Source organism: Helianthus annuus, chromosome 16 (assembly GCF_002127325.2).
Source record: "Helianthus annuus cultivar XRQ/B chromosome 16, HanXRQr2.0-SUNRISE, whole genome shotgun sequence".
In the NCBI taxonomy this organism is placed as follows: Eukaryota; Viridiplantae; Streptophyta; class Magnoliopsida; order Asterales; family Asteraceae; genus Helianthus; species Helianthus annuus.
In genome coordinates this window covers 48,289,134-48,307,263 of record NC_035448.2, presented here as the reverse complement: position 1 = coordinate 48,307,263, position 18,130 = coordinate 48,289,134, and the positions used below count along the sequence as shown (strand labels likewise).

The window sequence follows — 18,130 nt, the reverse complement described above, 5'->3', positions numbered from 1 at the left end:
CCCAAGTGATAAATGATTATTGGAATAAGTGTTGAACTTTCTATATATTTGTACACGGATTGCTTTTGTTGAAGACGGTAACCAAACGTCTACGATTGATTGCAAAGCCAATAATCATGAGTGCAAAAGTTTATGTTTTAATTTGAGTACATGTGATTTTACATATGCGATAACATTAATTCACATCAAACCAACATGTTGTAATAGTTTCTCCCCATTATAGTTGGTTTTTGGTCAGGAACCAAAGATATCCCTTCTACGATTTTGGTTGTGCGGTATATATTAAAATTGATTCACCACTACGCACAAAGATGGGACCTTGAAAGGTGGTTGGGAATATATGATAACGAATAGAGCCTTTCATGAGATATTTATTTATGGCTCAATTAATTGATATCCATTTAAATGGATTAACATTCCCAACATCAGGGGAGATAAAAAGCAGTTGAAAAAAAATGAGTTGGTATGAATTATCATTGATCCTCAAAACTAAAAGTGTGAACCGGAAGTTCAAAGAATAACTCATTTACAAAGATTAGCGAATCTATTACCAGACGCATTCATTGACCTCAAAAAGGTGACTATGTCACATATACCAACTGCTAATGCTCCAATTAAGATGAGTGTCCTATAAGGACAATCACCACATGTTTGTAATGAGCCTATTACACGTCTGAAGCGTGATAGCGCAGTCGATTCCAATAATTAAAATGCTCGAAAATTGGAGCAACTAATTAAGATGGTCAAGTTGAGGTTATATTAAAATGGTCTCCTGAAGAGAAAATAGACATGATGGTTCAAGAAGAACCTCAGGTACCTGAAAATAAAGAGATCTCAATAAGTTGTATCATGTCTAAGATATGTATGGAATCGAAATTAAAATCGACGTCGTTATACTTTTGTATATAATGTAGCGCTTGAAATGGTTAAATGACGAGGATCAAAATTTAAGATCTGTCTATCAATTAATACATATAAAAGATTGGCCAAAAGCGAAAAGTCGCAGACAAGGCAGAGTTGAATTCTCTAATGAAATGGAAAGTTTTCAGACCAATGGTCCATACAATTGAATTTTAAAGTATGTTGGATACAAATGGGTCTTTTATGTGAATCATGTGAAAATCAAATTAAATGAGATAAGGAAAAATTGGTGGCACAAGAATTTTCGCAAAGACCTATGACTGATTATGAGGATATATATTCTCTAATGGTGGATGCATTGACTTTCCAGTATCTTATTAGTCTGGTATTATATAAAGAGAGAATTAACATACGTCGTTTGAATTTTATGTATCACTTGGTACTGAATATTTACATGAAAGTCTATGAAGGATTTAAATTATCAAAATCATGTAAAGTAAGTTCTCGGGAATAGCATGATTATTGTATAGATATTCGGATCCGAATACATTATATATGTTGTATTTCTTATCGAATAGAATATAATTGGAAATCCTCATGAGTTTCTTAAATCAGTTGAGTGCTTAAAAAGTTAATCGAAATATCTTAAGGATGTAAATCTTGTGCACCAATATACATACACAGAATAAATTGTATCCAGTGAGTATGATGTCTCAACCTGTAAGCGTGGTACAATATGTTCAAGACATCTTTTATATGATGTAAAAATCAATGAGTTAAATGATGAAGTCTATGTAAAAAAAAGAACTCCTGGAGAGTGCACGTACATACATAGTTGGTCAAAGTGGAAAAGTATGTGCATGATTGTAAATGCTTGAAGCTCTGATATCAAAACCTCGGGAATGTATCTTATAAAGTTACCAGAATATGCATGGACTAAAATAGTCGAGCAAGTGTTGTACAACTCAGGAGATACTTTGATTAAGATCGATACGAGTTTGATAAATTATTCATATTTTTATCATAAGTTCTCTATTAAAAGTTCATTATAATTGCAATTCATAGTGATGATGTTTAGGCATCATCGAGAGACACTCTTGAGCTTTTAAAGTGTGGATTTTTGAATGACCTTGGCACAATCTAATTGTACTCGACCTGCAGTTCGAGTATATGTGTAATTATATATTTATCCATCGATCAAACTACATCCAGAAAATGATGTTGGGACATTTTAGTATGGAAAAAGTGCAACCTTAAAGCATGTTATAGGTTGTTCAGTCACTTGTTCTAAGAAATGATTATTACCACCTCCCAAAGTAGAGATTCTCATTCTAGAAAGACCATCGTGAAATGCATATGTGCATTAATATATTTTGCTAGGTATGTATGCTATAATATCTTTTAGTTGAGCTTATTGATATAGCCTTTGTCAAGCGAGGAGACATTTGAATGAGTTCAAACAAATATTTCAGGAATAAATATACATTTTACTAACCCATCAAAACAAATTTGGTTAGTCTTGTAGATGCAGGAATGTAACGTAACATAGTCGTGGACATATGATATTTGTTTTTGAGAGGATCACCTAAAGCCTCGTTAGAAGATCATATAATATTGTTCAACATAAAGGATTGCACATAAGGGATCAAGCGAAAAATCATTGCCTACAAATTCTTTGAGCAACTTTCAGGGAAGATAGACACACGTCACGCATTTAAAGGATACATATTAAAATGAGGGGGAGATTTGTTGTAGTTGCTCTCTTTTTCCCTTAACTAAGTTTTGTCCCATTGGGTTTTCTTAGTAAAGTTTTTAATGAAGCAACGTACATGATATAGAAGTATTAAGGGGGAGACGATACGCGTTGCGCTCTTTTTCCCTTAGCTAAGGTTTTGTCCCACTGGGTTTTACTGGCAAGGTTTTTAACGAGGCATTATCTCCAAGCGTATCAAGTTGATAACCAAGGGGGAGTGTTATAAATATATTATTAATATTATGGTTATCAACACCAAAAATAGATTAGCTTCTTCTCCAAGTTTTATTCTCCTATATATATTTCTCATTGTATCTCTTGTATGATATATCTATCAATGAAATATCAGTCTTTTTCTCTCTACATCTTTTTCTCTTATTGTTTGCTATTAGGCTAGTAGGTCGTTGTTTCACAACATTTTTTTTACTTTTTTTCCTTTTTTCTCTTTTTCTTTTTTTATTTTTATAGTTTTACCTCATAGCTTTTAGGCGTTCGGTCAAATCAAATTACGATTTTGTCCCCGCTTTAAAATTATGATTTTGTCATCAGTTTAAAATTATGTTTTTACCTCTAGTTCAAAATAAAATTATGCTTTTGCCCCAGTTAAAAATTACAATTTTGCCCTCGATTCAAAATTACGATTTTGCACCGTTTAAATTTACAGTTTCGTCATTAGTTTTGTTTTGTTCCTCCCAGCTAAATTACGTTTTTGCCCTCAATTTAAATTTACATTTTTGTCATCGTTTTTGTTTGCTTTCCCAGTAAAATTACGATTTTGCCCCCAGTGTATAACTACAGACACAAGATGGGGGAATAGTGCCAGGAAGCTGTCTGGCACTCCCCCATTGGCCCAACTAATTTACGATTTTATCCCCGCTTTAAAATTACGATTTTGCCTTTTGTTCAAAATTAGTTTTTACCCACAGTTCAAAATAAAATTATGCTTTTGCCCCCAACTAAAAATTACCATTTTGCCCTCGATTCAAAATTATGATTTTGACCTGTTTAAATTTACAGTTTTGTTTTTTCCCCATCCAGCGAAATTGCAATTTTGCCCTCAATCTAAATTTACATTTTTGCCATCGTTTTCCTTTGCTTTCCCAGTCAAATTACATTTTGCTCCCAGTATAAAATTACAGTCATGCCATCGTTTTAGTTTTAGTTTTTTTTTTTTTGACAAAACTATATTAGTGCTTTGTTTTAATTGTTTGACTCGGTGTAATTTTTACTTGTATATATTGATTTCGAGGGACGAAGAATAGTAACTTTATTTTAATAATAATATATAGTTTATATATATATATATTGATTTCGAGAGACAATAAATAGTAATTTTATTTTTATAATAATATATAGTTTTTTTATTATTTTGTAATTTTATAATTTTATTATTCTCTACTATTATATTACTTTTAATAACATATTTTTCTTTTTTTTTTAAACATCTATTTCCTTTACCTTTTTTTAATAATTGTTTTTTTTCTTTTTTTAACATATATTAATTTATTGATTAATTTGATACTTCTTTAATAAGTTACGTTTATAATATTTTTTTCTAAAAACTTAAGTGCGTAGTTGTGCTTGATTTCTTTACCTGACATTCCGTTATAAGTTTTTTTTTTTTAAACGAGTTTATACTCAAAATAAAGTATTTATTTGGTATCATAAAACGGTACAATAATAAACTAAATCGTTCTAATGGTTTAACTTTCTAAACAACATGCTTTATTTTCAAATCACGTTTGTTTTATATTATCATTTGTTCGGTTTAGCCGCAACGCGCGATATAAAAAAACTAGTATAGATTAATTTTTTATTTCATTGACCATCTTCTCCTCAAACCAATTGAGGTCGTCATCTTGAGTAGATTTTGAAACCTTTATATTTTCATGTGCTAAAAGTTAGAAGCAAAGATTTTGTAATACAATTCAAGAACCAATATATGTTAAATTCATAATTTTCTAGCTTTTGCACTATCGTTAACACCGTTCAATTTGTTTCTCATCAATATGAGGCACATAGATGCAAATTATCTACGGGTCTCTTAGGTTGTCGGAGAAAGTCATTTTTGGGCCTCTAATTAAAAGACCATGGCACTATAATATGGATTTCAAAAAATTGGACTCCCATCAATGAACTTCCTAGACGACTATATCCCCTATAAATAACAAAGCTATTTTGTAGGTCTCTAGAGAGGGGTGTGAGATGTGTGGAAACCTCATCTCTATCATTGTTGATAGATATATTGTTTCCAGAGAGTCCCTCAACTCCAAACTAAACAGCAAAGAGCAGACAAATATACAAAACTAAATATATCGAGATAGAAAGCTACCAATAACATAAAAAGTGGTGAAAAAGTAGCATAGTAAAAATAGAAACAGATAAAACATGATATAACAACATACATAGAGTTAGAGACATAAGTACAAGACTACCGGAGGTTAAATGAGACTTGGATCGATTTGACGAAAATGGATCAAATGGTGCCTCAACTTAGGAGCTTAGTTTCAATGAAAGGATAAACTAACTGCATCGTGTCATGACTAATGACCCTCAAACACCCCATTTACTTTTCCCTTTAAAATTCTACGTCTTTACTTATCCCTTTGAAATTCTCCTTCAGGAGGTGATCTCCAAAAACCATGTTTGATTACACGTCCTATAGTATGTCATGAATACTTTATATATAGCTAGCAGGGTCGTTCCAACGTTTTTGGAAACCCTAAACGAACTACAAAGTCAGGGCCCTTGTGAGACTTAACCTAAAAGAAAATCAATCGGCAATAGTAAATCGCAAAATAAAGTCGTAAATTGGGAATATCAAATCGCAAAATTGTTTTTTATGGTTACTCAATCGCAAATCACATCATCACAAGCAATCAATTACCCCTAATTTCTCCCCCAATCTCCATTCATGTCATTTGCCCATGACTAATGACCCTCAAACACCCCGTTTACTTATCCCTTTAAAATTCTACTTCTTTACTTATCCCTTTTAAATTCTCCTTCAGGAGGTGATCTCCAAAAACCATGTTTGATTACACGTCCTATAGTATGTCATGAATACTTTATTATAGCTAGCAGGGCCGTTCCAACGTTTTTGGAAATCCTAAACGAATTACAAAATTGAGGACCTTGTGAGACTTAACCGAAAAGAAAATCAATCGGCAATAGTAAATCGCAAAATAAAGTCGTAAATTGCGAATATCAAATCGCAAAATTGTTTTTTTTTATGTTTACTCAATCACAAATCACATCATCACAGGCAATCAATTACCCATAATTTCTCCCCCCCCCCCCCCCAATCTCCATTCAGGTCTAGACACTTTACTTGTTTGGGTCATTATGTGTTTACCCATATGTTTGTTCATTTGGGATAAATACACATCTAAGGGTGTACGGTGTGAGCGACAAAGGGGTGCGGCAAACTCGCTTTGCCGCTCGGGCACACCGCCGCCAACCCTCTTTGCCGCGCGGTGAACATGGTGGGGCGGTAAAGGTTTGCCGATGGGGTGAACAGGTTTGTGAGAGATGATTTTGCTTTATATGTTTTTTTAATAATAGTTTACCATTTAACGAAGTGTCGAACCATTGCCCACACTTTTCAGCATAGTTTAAACTCCTAAGGTTGAATGACATGGCACACTCTCATTGGTTGATTTTGAAGTTTACCACTTTCAAGTGGCTAATCACTCCCTACACCTTAATATGTGAAGAAAAAAATTTGAAGGCCCCTACTTTTAGAGGGCCCTAAATCTTTGCCTAGAATGCTAAGCCTATTGGTCTGACTGATAGCTAGATAATCATTATTCTTGTAATTTACTCCCAAATTAAATATACCTTGCAAGGATTTTAAAGCCAGTCACATAAATTTCTGAAAAATTCTCTTCTTGTTATGAATTATTATCCATTTATGGTGTGACTATCCATTAGAATTCATCATTATTATTATGACTTTACATGTACTTAACTCCTTTCTCTTAAGCCTATAAATAAAGGCTTATATGATCCATTCTATACATCAATAAAATATTCATTCCCCCAATCTCTTTTTCTTATCTCTATAATGTTAATAGGCTAGTTATTTCAAACATGTTATCAGCACGACTTATCTTTGGAGGTGGATCAAATTATCACAAGGTAAATTAATTTTTTTTAATTGTTCTTCATGAATAAGTTTGGTTGTTTGTCTGGTTAAACGAGCACTGAACAGGTTAAACATATTTGTCTGGTCAATTAATGTGAGAGTTAGTTCAAATAGTATATGTTTCTTATGTTTTATTTTACTGGGATTTGAGTAAATCACGTGTGGTTGAGAAATATGATATATGATTTTTTCGTGGATATGTATGGTGCTCTATTCATTATAAAAAAAATAATAAATAATATTAATGGATTAGAAATAAAAAGAAAACAATGAAGAGCTTACTGCCACGTGTACATGAATTCCTCTTTTGGGTTCCAAACCAACATTTCAATTTTGTACTAATAAAGATTGCCAATATTAAAAAAGGGTATTGTTGGGCCTGGGGCCGCTGAATGGAAGGGAAATGGTCAATGGTCACATTTTTGCTGAAGTAAAGTGGGTTTTAAATATGGACCTTTAATATCTTTTACATCTTGTTTTGAGTATTTATTTATATTAATCTAGGTAGGTTAACTAGAGTAAATACAGTTTAAATCTGTAGATATAGCATCAAAACGGGTTAAAGTATCGGACAGTGGTAGTAGAACTAGAATCATTTTTAATCCTAAACGGAAACGTGCTTCTCAAATAGTCAAAGCTAGTACCCGAGCTTTGGCAATTTCATTTTTTTTCGGTTTTTTTATATGTTTTATTAAATGACAATGAATTTGATAAATATGGGCTTTAACCCCTTTGGTTTTCTTATCTCCATTAAACATTACTTTTATACCAATCACGATGAGATAAAATTAGGATATGATAAATAACAGTTTATAATCTAGTTTATAATCTGATGATATTTGTTAGGCTTTTAGCACTAATTATATTAAGTCATGTGTTTTATATATTTAGTTGTCTAGACGTATAATAAATTGGTAAAACTTTGTTTTGTCATTCTATATAAATAAAGGTTTTTATTTTATTTTATTGTAATACAATATCAATAAACTATACAAATAGCCTAAAATACATAATTATCTTATTAATCTTGTTTTATTTATAGTGAGTAATTGTTATTACAAATTTTATTGTTATTGGTTTATAATTTGAATAATATACATTAATCCACGTGTATTTCTTTAATATAGTTAATCATGTCGAATCTTGCAAAGCTTGAGTTTATGGCTTTAGACATCACTGGGAAAAATTATTTGTCATGGGCTTTGGATGCTGAAATCCATCTAAATGCCAATAACCTTGGGGATACAATTAAAGAAGGAAATAAAACGAGTACCCAAGATAAAGCAAAGGCAATGATTTTCTTACGCCACCATATTCATGAGTCATTGAAAAATGAATATCTCACTATCAAAGATCCACTCGTCCTATGGACCAATTTAAAAGAAAGGTATGACCATCAGAAAACAGTAATATTACCAAGAGCTCGTTATGAATGGATTAATTTAAAGTTGCAAGACTTAAAGTCTATAAGTGAGTATAACTCAGCAATGTTTAGAATCATGTCACAATTAATTCTATGTGGTGAAAATATTACTGATAAGGAGATGTTGGAAAAAACATTCTCCACCTTTCACGCCTCAAACATTGTCTTGCAACAACAATATCGTGAAAGGGGCTTCACCATATACAGTGACTTAATATCATGTTTGCTTGTGGCTGAGCAAAATAATGAGCTACAAATGAAAAACCATGAAACTCGTCCGGTTGGTACAACCCCATTCCCAGAGGTGAATGTGGCAACATATAATGACCAAAGTGGAAGTCACGTACGTGGTCGTGGCTATCAACGTGGGCGTGGTCATGGTCGTAGTCGTGGTCGTGGTCATGGACATGGTCGTGGATGTGCATATGGTCGGGGGAATTATCATGGTGTTCAATTCAAAAATAAAAGAACCCACCAGAAGTTGCATGATAATGAAAAGAAATCCAATGATGAAAGAGGTAAAAAGAAAAGTGGAACCTCATCTAATGCATGCTATCGATGTGGTTGGTAACAACCACTGGGCTGGTACATGTCGTACAGCCAGACACTTAGTAGAGCTTTACCAACAATCTATAAAAGACAAATAAAAAGGAATAGAGACAAATTTCACATATGAAGTGGGAAATGTTGATGTCCCAAGTGGTGAAAAGGACCATACTAATGCAACTAATCTGGATTATGATGATTTCCTTATCGAGCAAGCTAATTTGGATTCTGGTGATATCATGGCTGATACAAACCAGTTGGATGCTTGCAATTTTCCCTATGCATGAATGATTATATTTAAAATTATGCTATTTCCTTGATGTTTTATTAAGACATTTTGTTTGGGATTTTGTTTTGTTTTGTTTTGGGGCACTTTATGAAATTGTTATGTTTGAACCATATTATACTTTTATTTATGAAGCTTTATTTTGTTTTGAAGCATATGGAGTATTCAACTAAACTTCATATTAATGGTGAAGATGTATGTCTAATAGACAGTGCTACTACACATACAATCCTAACGAAAACGGATTATTTCTCTAGTTTAACAATGAAAAAGGCAAGCGTTGGTACTATATCTGGTAAAACAAAGTTAATTGAAGGCTTTGGAGAAGCATATGTAGTTCTACAAAGTGGAACTTTGCTCAAAATTAACAATGCCTTATTTTCCCCACTGTCTCAAAGAAATCTGATAAGCTTTAAAGATATACGTCTAAATGGATATCATCTTGAGACTACATGTGAAGGACATGATGAGTACCTTCAAAACACAAATATTATTTCGGGAAAAAAACACATATTAGAGAAGTTACACGCATTTGCCTCTGGTTTGTATTGTACCAAAATTGGTGCAGTTGAATCAAATGCAATCATAAACCAAAAGTTTATGGATCGAGAAAATTTTACCATTTAGCATGACCGGTTAGGCCATCCCGGATCAATAATGATGCGAAAAATTATAGAAAATTCATGTGGTCATTCTTTGAAGAACCAGAAGATTCTTCAATCTAAGGATATTACATGTGTTGCATGCTCACAAGGGAAGTTAATCACTCGCCCATCACAAGTTAAGGTAGGGACAGAATCCTTGAGTTTTTTTTAGAAAGAATACATGGGGATATATGTGGACCTATACACCCCCCAGTGGACCATTTAGATACTTTATGGTGTTAATTGATGCATCAACTAGATGGTCACATGTGAGTTTACTATCAAGTCGTAATATGACATTTGCACGACTACTTGCTCAATTAATAAGGTTAAGAGCACATTTTCCTGATTATCCCATAAAGAAAATTCGGTTGGACAATGCTGGGGAATTTACATCCCAAACCTTCAATGATTACTGCATGTCTATTGGCATAAGTGTAGAGCATCCAGTACCTCATGTACATACGCAAAATGGACTTGCTGAATCACTTATCAAGCAACTTCAAATGGTTGCAAGACCAATGATTATGAAATCAAAACTACCAGCATCTGCTTGGGGGCATGCAATTTTACATGCAGCAACACTAATTCGCATCAGGCCAACGAGTTATCACACTTCCTCCCCATTAAAGTTGGTTTTTGGTCAGGAACCAGATATTTCCCATCTAAGGATTTTTGGTTGTGCCGTATATGTTCCTATCGCTCCACCACAACGAACAAAGATGGAACCTCAAAGGAGGTTAGGAATATATGTTGGGTATGAATCACCATCGATCATTAAGTATTTAGATCCATCAACAGGTGATTTATTTACAACTCGATTTGGTGATTGTCATTTTGTTGAAACAACATTCCCAACATTAGGGGGAGATGAAAAGCAGCTGAAAGATAATAATATAATTTGGAATGAATTATCACTATCTCATCTTGATCCTCGAACTAAAGAGTGTGAACAAGAAGTTCAAAGAATAATTGATTTACAAACATTAGCAAATCAAGTACCAGACGCATTCACTGACCTAAAGAGAGTGACTAAGTCACACATACCAGCTGCTAATGCTCCAGTAAAAATAAGTGTCCCAGAAGGACAACCACATGTTGGAAATGAGTCTAATGCACGCCTCAAACGTGGTAGACCAATCGGTTTTAAAGATAAAAATCCTCGAAAGAAAAAAGGAGCAAATAATGGAGATGGTCAAGTCGAGGTAATAATAATGCCAAGAAAAGAGTCTCCTGAAGAGACACTAGACATGATGGTTCCAGAAGAACCTCAGGTACCTGAAAACGAAGAGATCTCAATAAATTATATCATGTCTAGAAAGGTATTGAACCGAAATGAAATCGACGTTGATGATAGTTTTTCATATAACATAGCGCTAGAAGTAATGGAAAATAATGAGGATCAAGAACCAAAATCTGTTGAGGAATGTAAACAAAAAATGATTGGCCAAATTGGAAAAACGCAATTAAGGCAGAATTAGATTCCCTCAATAAACGAGAAGTTTTTGGACAAGTAGTCCCTATACCTAAAGGTGTAAAGCCTGTTGGATATAAGTGGGTCTTTGTGCGAAAACGCAATGAGAAAAATGAAATCGTACGATACAAGGCACGATTAGTAGCACAAGGATTTTCGCAAAGACCTGGGATTGATTATGAGGAGACATATTCTCTGGTGATGGATGCGACAACTTTTCGTTATCTTGTTAGTCTGGCAATACAAGAAGGGATTGATCTGCGCCTAATGGATGTTGTGACAACCTACCTTTATGGCTCACTTGATACTGATATTTACATGAAACTCCCTGAAGGATTCAAATTACCAAACTCATGTACATCTAGTTCCCGAGAACATCATTCAATTAAATTAAACAAATCATTATATGGGCTAAAACAATCTGGGCGTATGTGGTATAATCGTCTTAGTGAATATTTGTTGAAAAAAGGTTACAAAAATGATTCAATATGCTCGTGTATCTTCATAAAAAGGTCAGAATCTGAATATGTTATAATTGCTGTATACGTTGATGACTTGAATATAATTGGAACGCCAAGTTAGCTCCAAAAGGCGGTTGAATGCTTGAAAAGAGAATTTGAAATGAAAGACCTTGGAAAGACAAAATTTTGTCTTGGGTTACAAATCGAACACCTCAAGGGTGGAATCCTTGTACATCAACAAAACTACATAGAAAAGTTACTTAGAAGGTTTTATATGGAAAAATCACATCCATTGAGTACCCCAATGGTTGTAAGATCTCTTGATGTCGAGAAAGACCCATTCCGACCTCCGAATGATGGAAAGGAAATTCTTGGTCCAGAAGTACCATATTTAAGTGCAATTGGTGCACTAATGTTTCTTGCTAGTCATACACGACCAGATATATCATTTTCTGTAAATTTATTGGCAAGATATAGTTCATGCCCTACGAAGAGGCATTGGAATGGGGTAAAACAAATATTTTGATACCTTCAAGGTACAAAAGATATGGGGTTGTATTTTACTAACCAATCGACAACAAGTTTGGTTGGTTTTGCAGATGCATGATATTTGTCTGATCCTCACACTGGACGATCTCAAACTGGATATTTATTCACAAGTGGAGGCACTGCTATTTCATGGCGTTCTGTAAAGCAAACCATCACAGCCACATCATCTAGCCATGCAGAAATATTGGCGATTCATGAAGCTAGTCGAGAATGTGTTTGGTTAAGAAGTGTAATACAACACATTCGTGGGTCTTGTGGTATTTCTATGAGAGACGAGGGACCGACAATTTTGCATGAAGACAACGCAGCATGTATTGCTCAACTTAAGGAAGGATACATCAAAGGTGATAGAACGAAGCACATTTTACCAAAGTTCTTTTTCACACATGATTTGCAAAAGAATGGAGATATTACTGTCCAACAAGTTCGTTCTAGCGATAATTTGGCAGACTTGTTTACTAAATCACTTCCGACCTCTACATTCAAGAAACTGGTTCATGGGATCGGGATGCGTCAACTCAAGGAGCTTAAATCATCAGGGGGAGAATAATACGTGCTGCACTCTTTTTCCCTTAGCTATGGTTTTTTCCCACTGGGTTTTCCTAGCAAGGTTTTTAACGAGGCAACATCACCAAGCGTATTATAAGAACAATATATTATTTTGTCACGTGGATAGTCAAGGGGGAGTGTTATGAATTATTATCCATTTATGGTGTGACTATCCATTAGAATTCATCATTATTATTATGACTTTACATGTACTTAACTCCTTTCTCTTAAGCCTATAAATAAAGTTATATGATCCATTCTATACATTAATAAAATATTCATTCCCCTAATCTCTTTTTCTTATCTCTATAATATTAATAGGCTAGTTATTTCGAACACTTCCACCGTATTCACATGTCAATAGTCAATTATATTCCAACATTTTCACAAGAATATTTATATTTGAATTTTGAATACAACATAATTATCACATAACAATCAATTTAAAGTGTAAAATATCTTAAATGCTAGTGTAAAATAGCATAGATGCTAGTGTTACGTAAAGACTTTAAATGCTAGTGTAAAATAGCTTAAATGCTAGTGTTACGTACAGACTATGTATAACGTGTGAAAAAATAAAAAGAAAACCATGCACATATAAGGGGGTCAGGGCGTTCCGTGGACAACCTTCCAACACGCGTTGTTCAGCGTCAAACACCGCCGCCGCCCTTTATTTTCACGCGTGGAACTGATCACGCGTGCTCATCATCACGCGTTAAAATCCATTTTTTGAATGTTGAACTGATAACCGTTTTGGGAGGAGGTATATATATATATATATATATATATATATACACAATACAATCATTCAAACAACAAAAAAATACAATCATTCAAACACCAAAAAATACAATCTTTCAAACTACAAAAAAATTCATTTCAACCCAAACTGTAAGGTTCAAGCAAACGAGGTTCGGGTTCGAAGGAAAAACTCGTACGGCCAAAGGTTCGAGCTAATCTTGGTGAGCCGGCTAGATTTCGGTTACAAGACGAATCCGACCCAATGCCACCATTTCAAACCCAACCATTTCCCAACCATCCCTTTCAAACCCGACAATTTCCACCATTTCAAACTCAACCGTATCAAAACCAACCTTTCATTCCACCATTTCAACCTCAACAATTTCAAACACAACCGTTTCAAACCCACCATTTCAACGTCGACCCACTAGAAGATAACAATCTCATCCACCAATTCGCCCGTTCATACCGCGAACCACAACAACGACTTGATGACGATGATGATAGTGAACCGGTTCAAGAAGAAAGAGGAGGAGGAGGAGGAGGACGACGACGACGGCGACGAAGACGACGACGACGACGAAGAAGAAGAAGAAGACGAAGACGAAGACGAAGACGAAGACGAAGACGAAGAAGAAGAAGAAGAAGAAGAAGAAGAAGAAGAAGAAGAAGAAGAAATCGTCCCAACATCCGCTCGAAGAGCTTGGAGGAGCGAGGAGGAGGTCGCCTTGGTCAAGGCATACTTGCACACCTCCGGAAACAAAGAACATTTGAATTAACAACGATGAGACTTGTTTTGGAGACGAGTTATATCTCATTTTACGAAACTTCCTAGTTCGACCGAATTCAAATGATACACCCACAAGGCCACGCCGCAAGAAAAGTGGTGATTCGTCAAGTAGAGGAAAGGAAGCAGTGGCGGAGTCCATCACCGAATTCGAAGAGTCTAAGTCCGTGGAAATGGCCGAATCCAAAGAAAGAAGAGAAAAACTTGCGGCGGCAAAACTTAAACGTGAGGAGGCGTATATTAGACAGTTAACCGAAAACGAAAAAATAGTGATTTAAACGTCTTGTTGCAACCGCACAACACTCTCGATGAACGTTTAAGTCGATCATACTTCAACGCAAACGCGAGATCTGTGAAAAGTGAGGTTGAGAGATGCCGTAGATTTTCTAGGCTTTTTTAATTTGCAATGTTTAGTTTTTTTTAGTTTGTAATTTAGTATTTATTTAAAAGAAATTTATAATTTTATTGTTAATTTATGTTAAAAAAAAAAAAATTCATCACTAGTGATGGGCACCCCTAGTAAAATCCTAGTGATGTAATAAAGTTTGATGACATAACGGAACTTGATTGAATGTTGTGAGTGATGCGCCCTTATCCCTGATAAAAGCTTATAAAAGTTTCACAATGGCCGGAGGTGATGCTTAACAGAAACATGTAGATCCACAATTTGTTTAAATCGTTACAATATGCTATATAAAAAGTAGGTAAATCAATTAGTGGTAACCGGAAACCCAATTCCATGGCGTTGTGTAGGGAAAACAACAAACAACATACTACAAACGACTCCCAAACCGACAGGCAGTGCCGTAAGAAGCTCTTTGATTTCATCGGACGGTGACGGATAAAAGCAATTCACTACATCTTGATTAAATAGAGTCACAGCTGCAAAAACCATGATTGACATGAACGCATGCATGAAATCTATGAATCTCAATCTGTACTTAGCTGCAACTTCCGGTGCTAAACTTATATTCCCATCAATGACATACAACCCGCGTATTGTAGCGAACCCATAACACACATTACCATCTCCATCCTTGAAGCTATCAGTGAAACTAAACAGAAAACATGAAAGGCCACACAGAGCTACAAGTGCAGCGGTCATGCCCCGGCTCATAGGGTCACACGCGCCCTGGTTTGCGAATATGGGCGAAAGGACTTGAAAAGCAAGAACCGAACCGGTGGGCAGAAGATTGGCTAAGTGAGCCGTACTTTGGAACGTTTGGCTGATTGCCTTTTGGATTAAGGTTTTCTCAACAGATTCAGGAAGAAGTGTTCTTTCAAGAAGTGGATCAGCTTCTTGGTTTTCGATGTTAATATCCATAACTATTGAAACTATGAATATATTCTTTAATTGGATTATTATTGTTGGATTTGTAGATTGAGTAATGGTGTTGAGTAGGATATGATATACAAAAGCTAGGGATATATGTATACACAAAAGCTAGGGATATATGTATATATAGTTGCTTGCAAGAAACCCAAAGCAAAGAATTAAAGCAGAATATTAGTTGCTTTTAAGCTACTGCTAAAATAGTTGCAAAAGGTCTAATAAAGGGTTACTAAAATTGGCAAATATGAAGTAGGATGATGTCTTAGGAACGACTTCGGTCATGGAAAGTGGTTTTCTTTTTGTTTGTTTAAAAGCGATAATTTGCACGATGATGTCTTGAATTTTTGTTTGTTTAAAAGCGATAACATTGCATAGAGCATATTGCATACCGATGGAAATCAGGCCCTTTAATGAACACGTAAATACAATATTTGACGAACTATTCGACTTTTTTTATTATTTAACAATGAGAGCACCTAATCGTCTATATATACTATCTAGTCCTAACCCGACTCAAACTCTATTTTAAATAATAAAATATTAACTAGATAAGGGGGAGGGGGTGGTCACTAGTGATAGACTTCTATCACTCCCAATATCCAATCAAATCATGCCATGTCATCACCCAATATTCTATCACTAGTGATAGAATTGTAGTGGGGGTGGTATCACTAGTGATGGGATTCCAATGTACAAGTATTAATACACAATGTACAAGTCATACCCTATCACTCTTCAAGTTCAACGTGTTATATATATAACGAGTTATACCCTATCACTCGTTATGGAAGTGGAGGCGGCGATGTTCTATGTGCTATCACTCGTTATGGGGTGGCCATAACGGACCACCCCGCCTGCTCTAAACATCTAACACTAAGAAAAGAATCCACTTAAAGACACATGATATTCTCTCGTAATAATGTCATGTGACAATTTCTCATACTACATCAACCATAATAAATAATAAGTAATTTAATATAAGGACCATTATTACTTTAATAAATAATTCTAAATAAACCTCATCTCCCTCAAAAGAAACTAATATACCATGATACTTGGGTTATAAAATTGATATAGAGATAAAAATATAACAATTACTTTATCTCTTGAATATATAGATTTTTCATATTAGAGATCAAGATTATATTCGCTTCGACATACGATAAAGGGTCATTATATATTTCTTTTAACAAGTCTATATTCAATATGCGTATCCTTTAAAATCAAAAGCCTTTTAAGAGTTAACTGTCATTTTCGTCCCAGTGGTTTGATCACTTATCCCATTTCAGACTAAATTTCAAAATTGCACCAGTTTCCTCCCTAACGTTCTCGATACATATCATTTCAGTAAAAAAAAACTAACCCCAATTAAAATACATAGTTAGCTCAGGGGTAAAATGTCATTTGAAATGTCAACAAGCGCGAAGATGTTGACGAAAACGTCCATACGGAGTTTATCAGTTTCGTTTCATGGTGAATCGATTGCACTTCCAGTCAGTAAAGTCAGAAAACCACCGAACAACGGTTTAAAACTGGTACACTGGAGCGGAAGAAAGCTCAGCAATGGTTACGACAGTGTGATCATGGTAGGGAGTAACCCTGTCAAGCCTCCATCACCATCCTGTCAACCTGCTACTCCGGTCATCGGAGTTTACAACAATCCCGTTTCCTTTATTATTATTATTTAATAATAATAATAATAATAACAATAATATACAAGTTTAAAAAATGAAAAATAAAAAATATACGTAAAACGTCACTTTTACCCCTGAGCTGAGCTTAGTTTTTTGGACTGAAATGGCACGTTTCGAGAACGTCAGGGAGGAAACTGGTGCAATTTTGAAAACTGGCCTGAAATGGCATAAGTGATCAAACCACATGGATGAAAATGGCAGTTAACTTGCCTTTTAGTCGTTACTTTATTATTATCTATAACAAAAATATTATTATTTTTTATTATTATTAATATCTCTGTAAGATTACGTAATGGCCAAAGTGCCTTCTCTTTCATTGATATCCAATATATATACACAACATAATCTCCTATTTTGGAGGAGAGATATACAAATATTTACATTCCTAAGATATCATCTATTACATCCCCCGCAGTCGAAACTAGAGGCGGCCGAATATTGAGACTGGATCGGAAGTCTTCGAACATAATCCGCGGGAGGCCTTTAGTAAAAATATCAGCAATCTGATAACGAGATGGCACATGTAACACTCGAACGACACCGCGTTGAACAAGTTCACGAACAAAATGTATATCCAGTTCAATGTGTTTTGTCCGCTGATGTTGAACTGGATTACCTGTTAAGTATACCACGCTAATGTTGTCACAAAAAACGATGCTAGCTTTGTACATTGGCTTGCGGAGATCAAGTAACAAATTGCGAAGCCAAGACAACTTATATACAACGTTAGCAACGCCACGATACTCAGCTTCGGCACTGGAGCGAGAGACGACAGCTTGGCGCTTTGAGGACCAAGAAAGAAGATTGGTACCAAGATAGGCACAATACCCGGACATAGACCTGCATGTATCAGGGCAACCTGCCCAATCTGCATCAGTATAG

At 34.8% G+C, this 18,130-nt stretch overlaps 2 protein-coding genes across 2 annotated transcripts; one reads left to right on the top strand and one right to left on the bottom strand.

Annotated features, from left to right (window-relative positions):
* Nucleotides 1-7,894: 7,894 nt before the first annotated feature.
* On the top strand, nt 7,895-9,017 carry LOC110919291. Its single transcript, XM_022163564.1, has 2 exons — nt 7,895-8,747; nt 8,863-9,017. The coding sequence occupies exons 1-2, from the start codon at nt 7,895-7,897 to the stop codon at nt 9,015-9,017; spliced, it is 1,008 nt and encodes a 335-aa protein (XP_022019256.1).
* Nucleotides 9,018-14,819: 5,802 nt separating this feature from the next.
* LOC110917183 (protein DMP6) lies at nt 14,820-15,641 on the bottom strand. Its single transcript, XM_022161777.2, has one exon. The coding sequence runs from the start codon at nt 15,543-15,545 to the stop codon at nt 14,931-14,933; it is 615 nt and encodes a 204-aa protein (XP_022017469.1). The 5' UTR covers nt 15,546-15,641; the 3' UTR covers nt 14,820-14,930.
* Nucleotides 15,642-18,130: the final 2,489 nt, after the last annotated feature.

Bases quoted from the DNA above. Each gene is read 5' to 3' on its own strand.
- LOC110919291 (XM_022163564.1), top strand. From the start codon at position 7,895: ATGTCGAATCTTGCAAAGCTTGAGTTTATGGCTTTAGACATCACTGGG. The intron at 8,748-8,862 runs GTTGGTAACAAC...TCACATATGAAG, and splicing joins TAATGCATGCTATCGATGTG to TGGGAAATGTTGATGTCCCA.
- LOC110917183 (XM_022161777.2), bottom strand. From the start codon at position 15,545: ATGGATATTAACATCGAAAACCAAGAAGCTGATCCACTTCTTGAAAGA.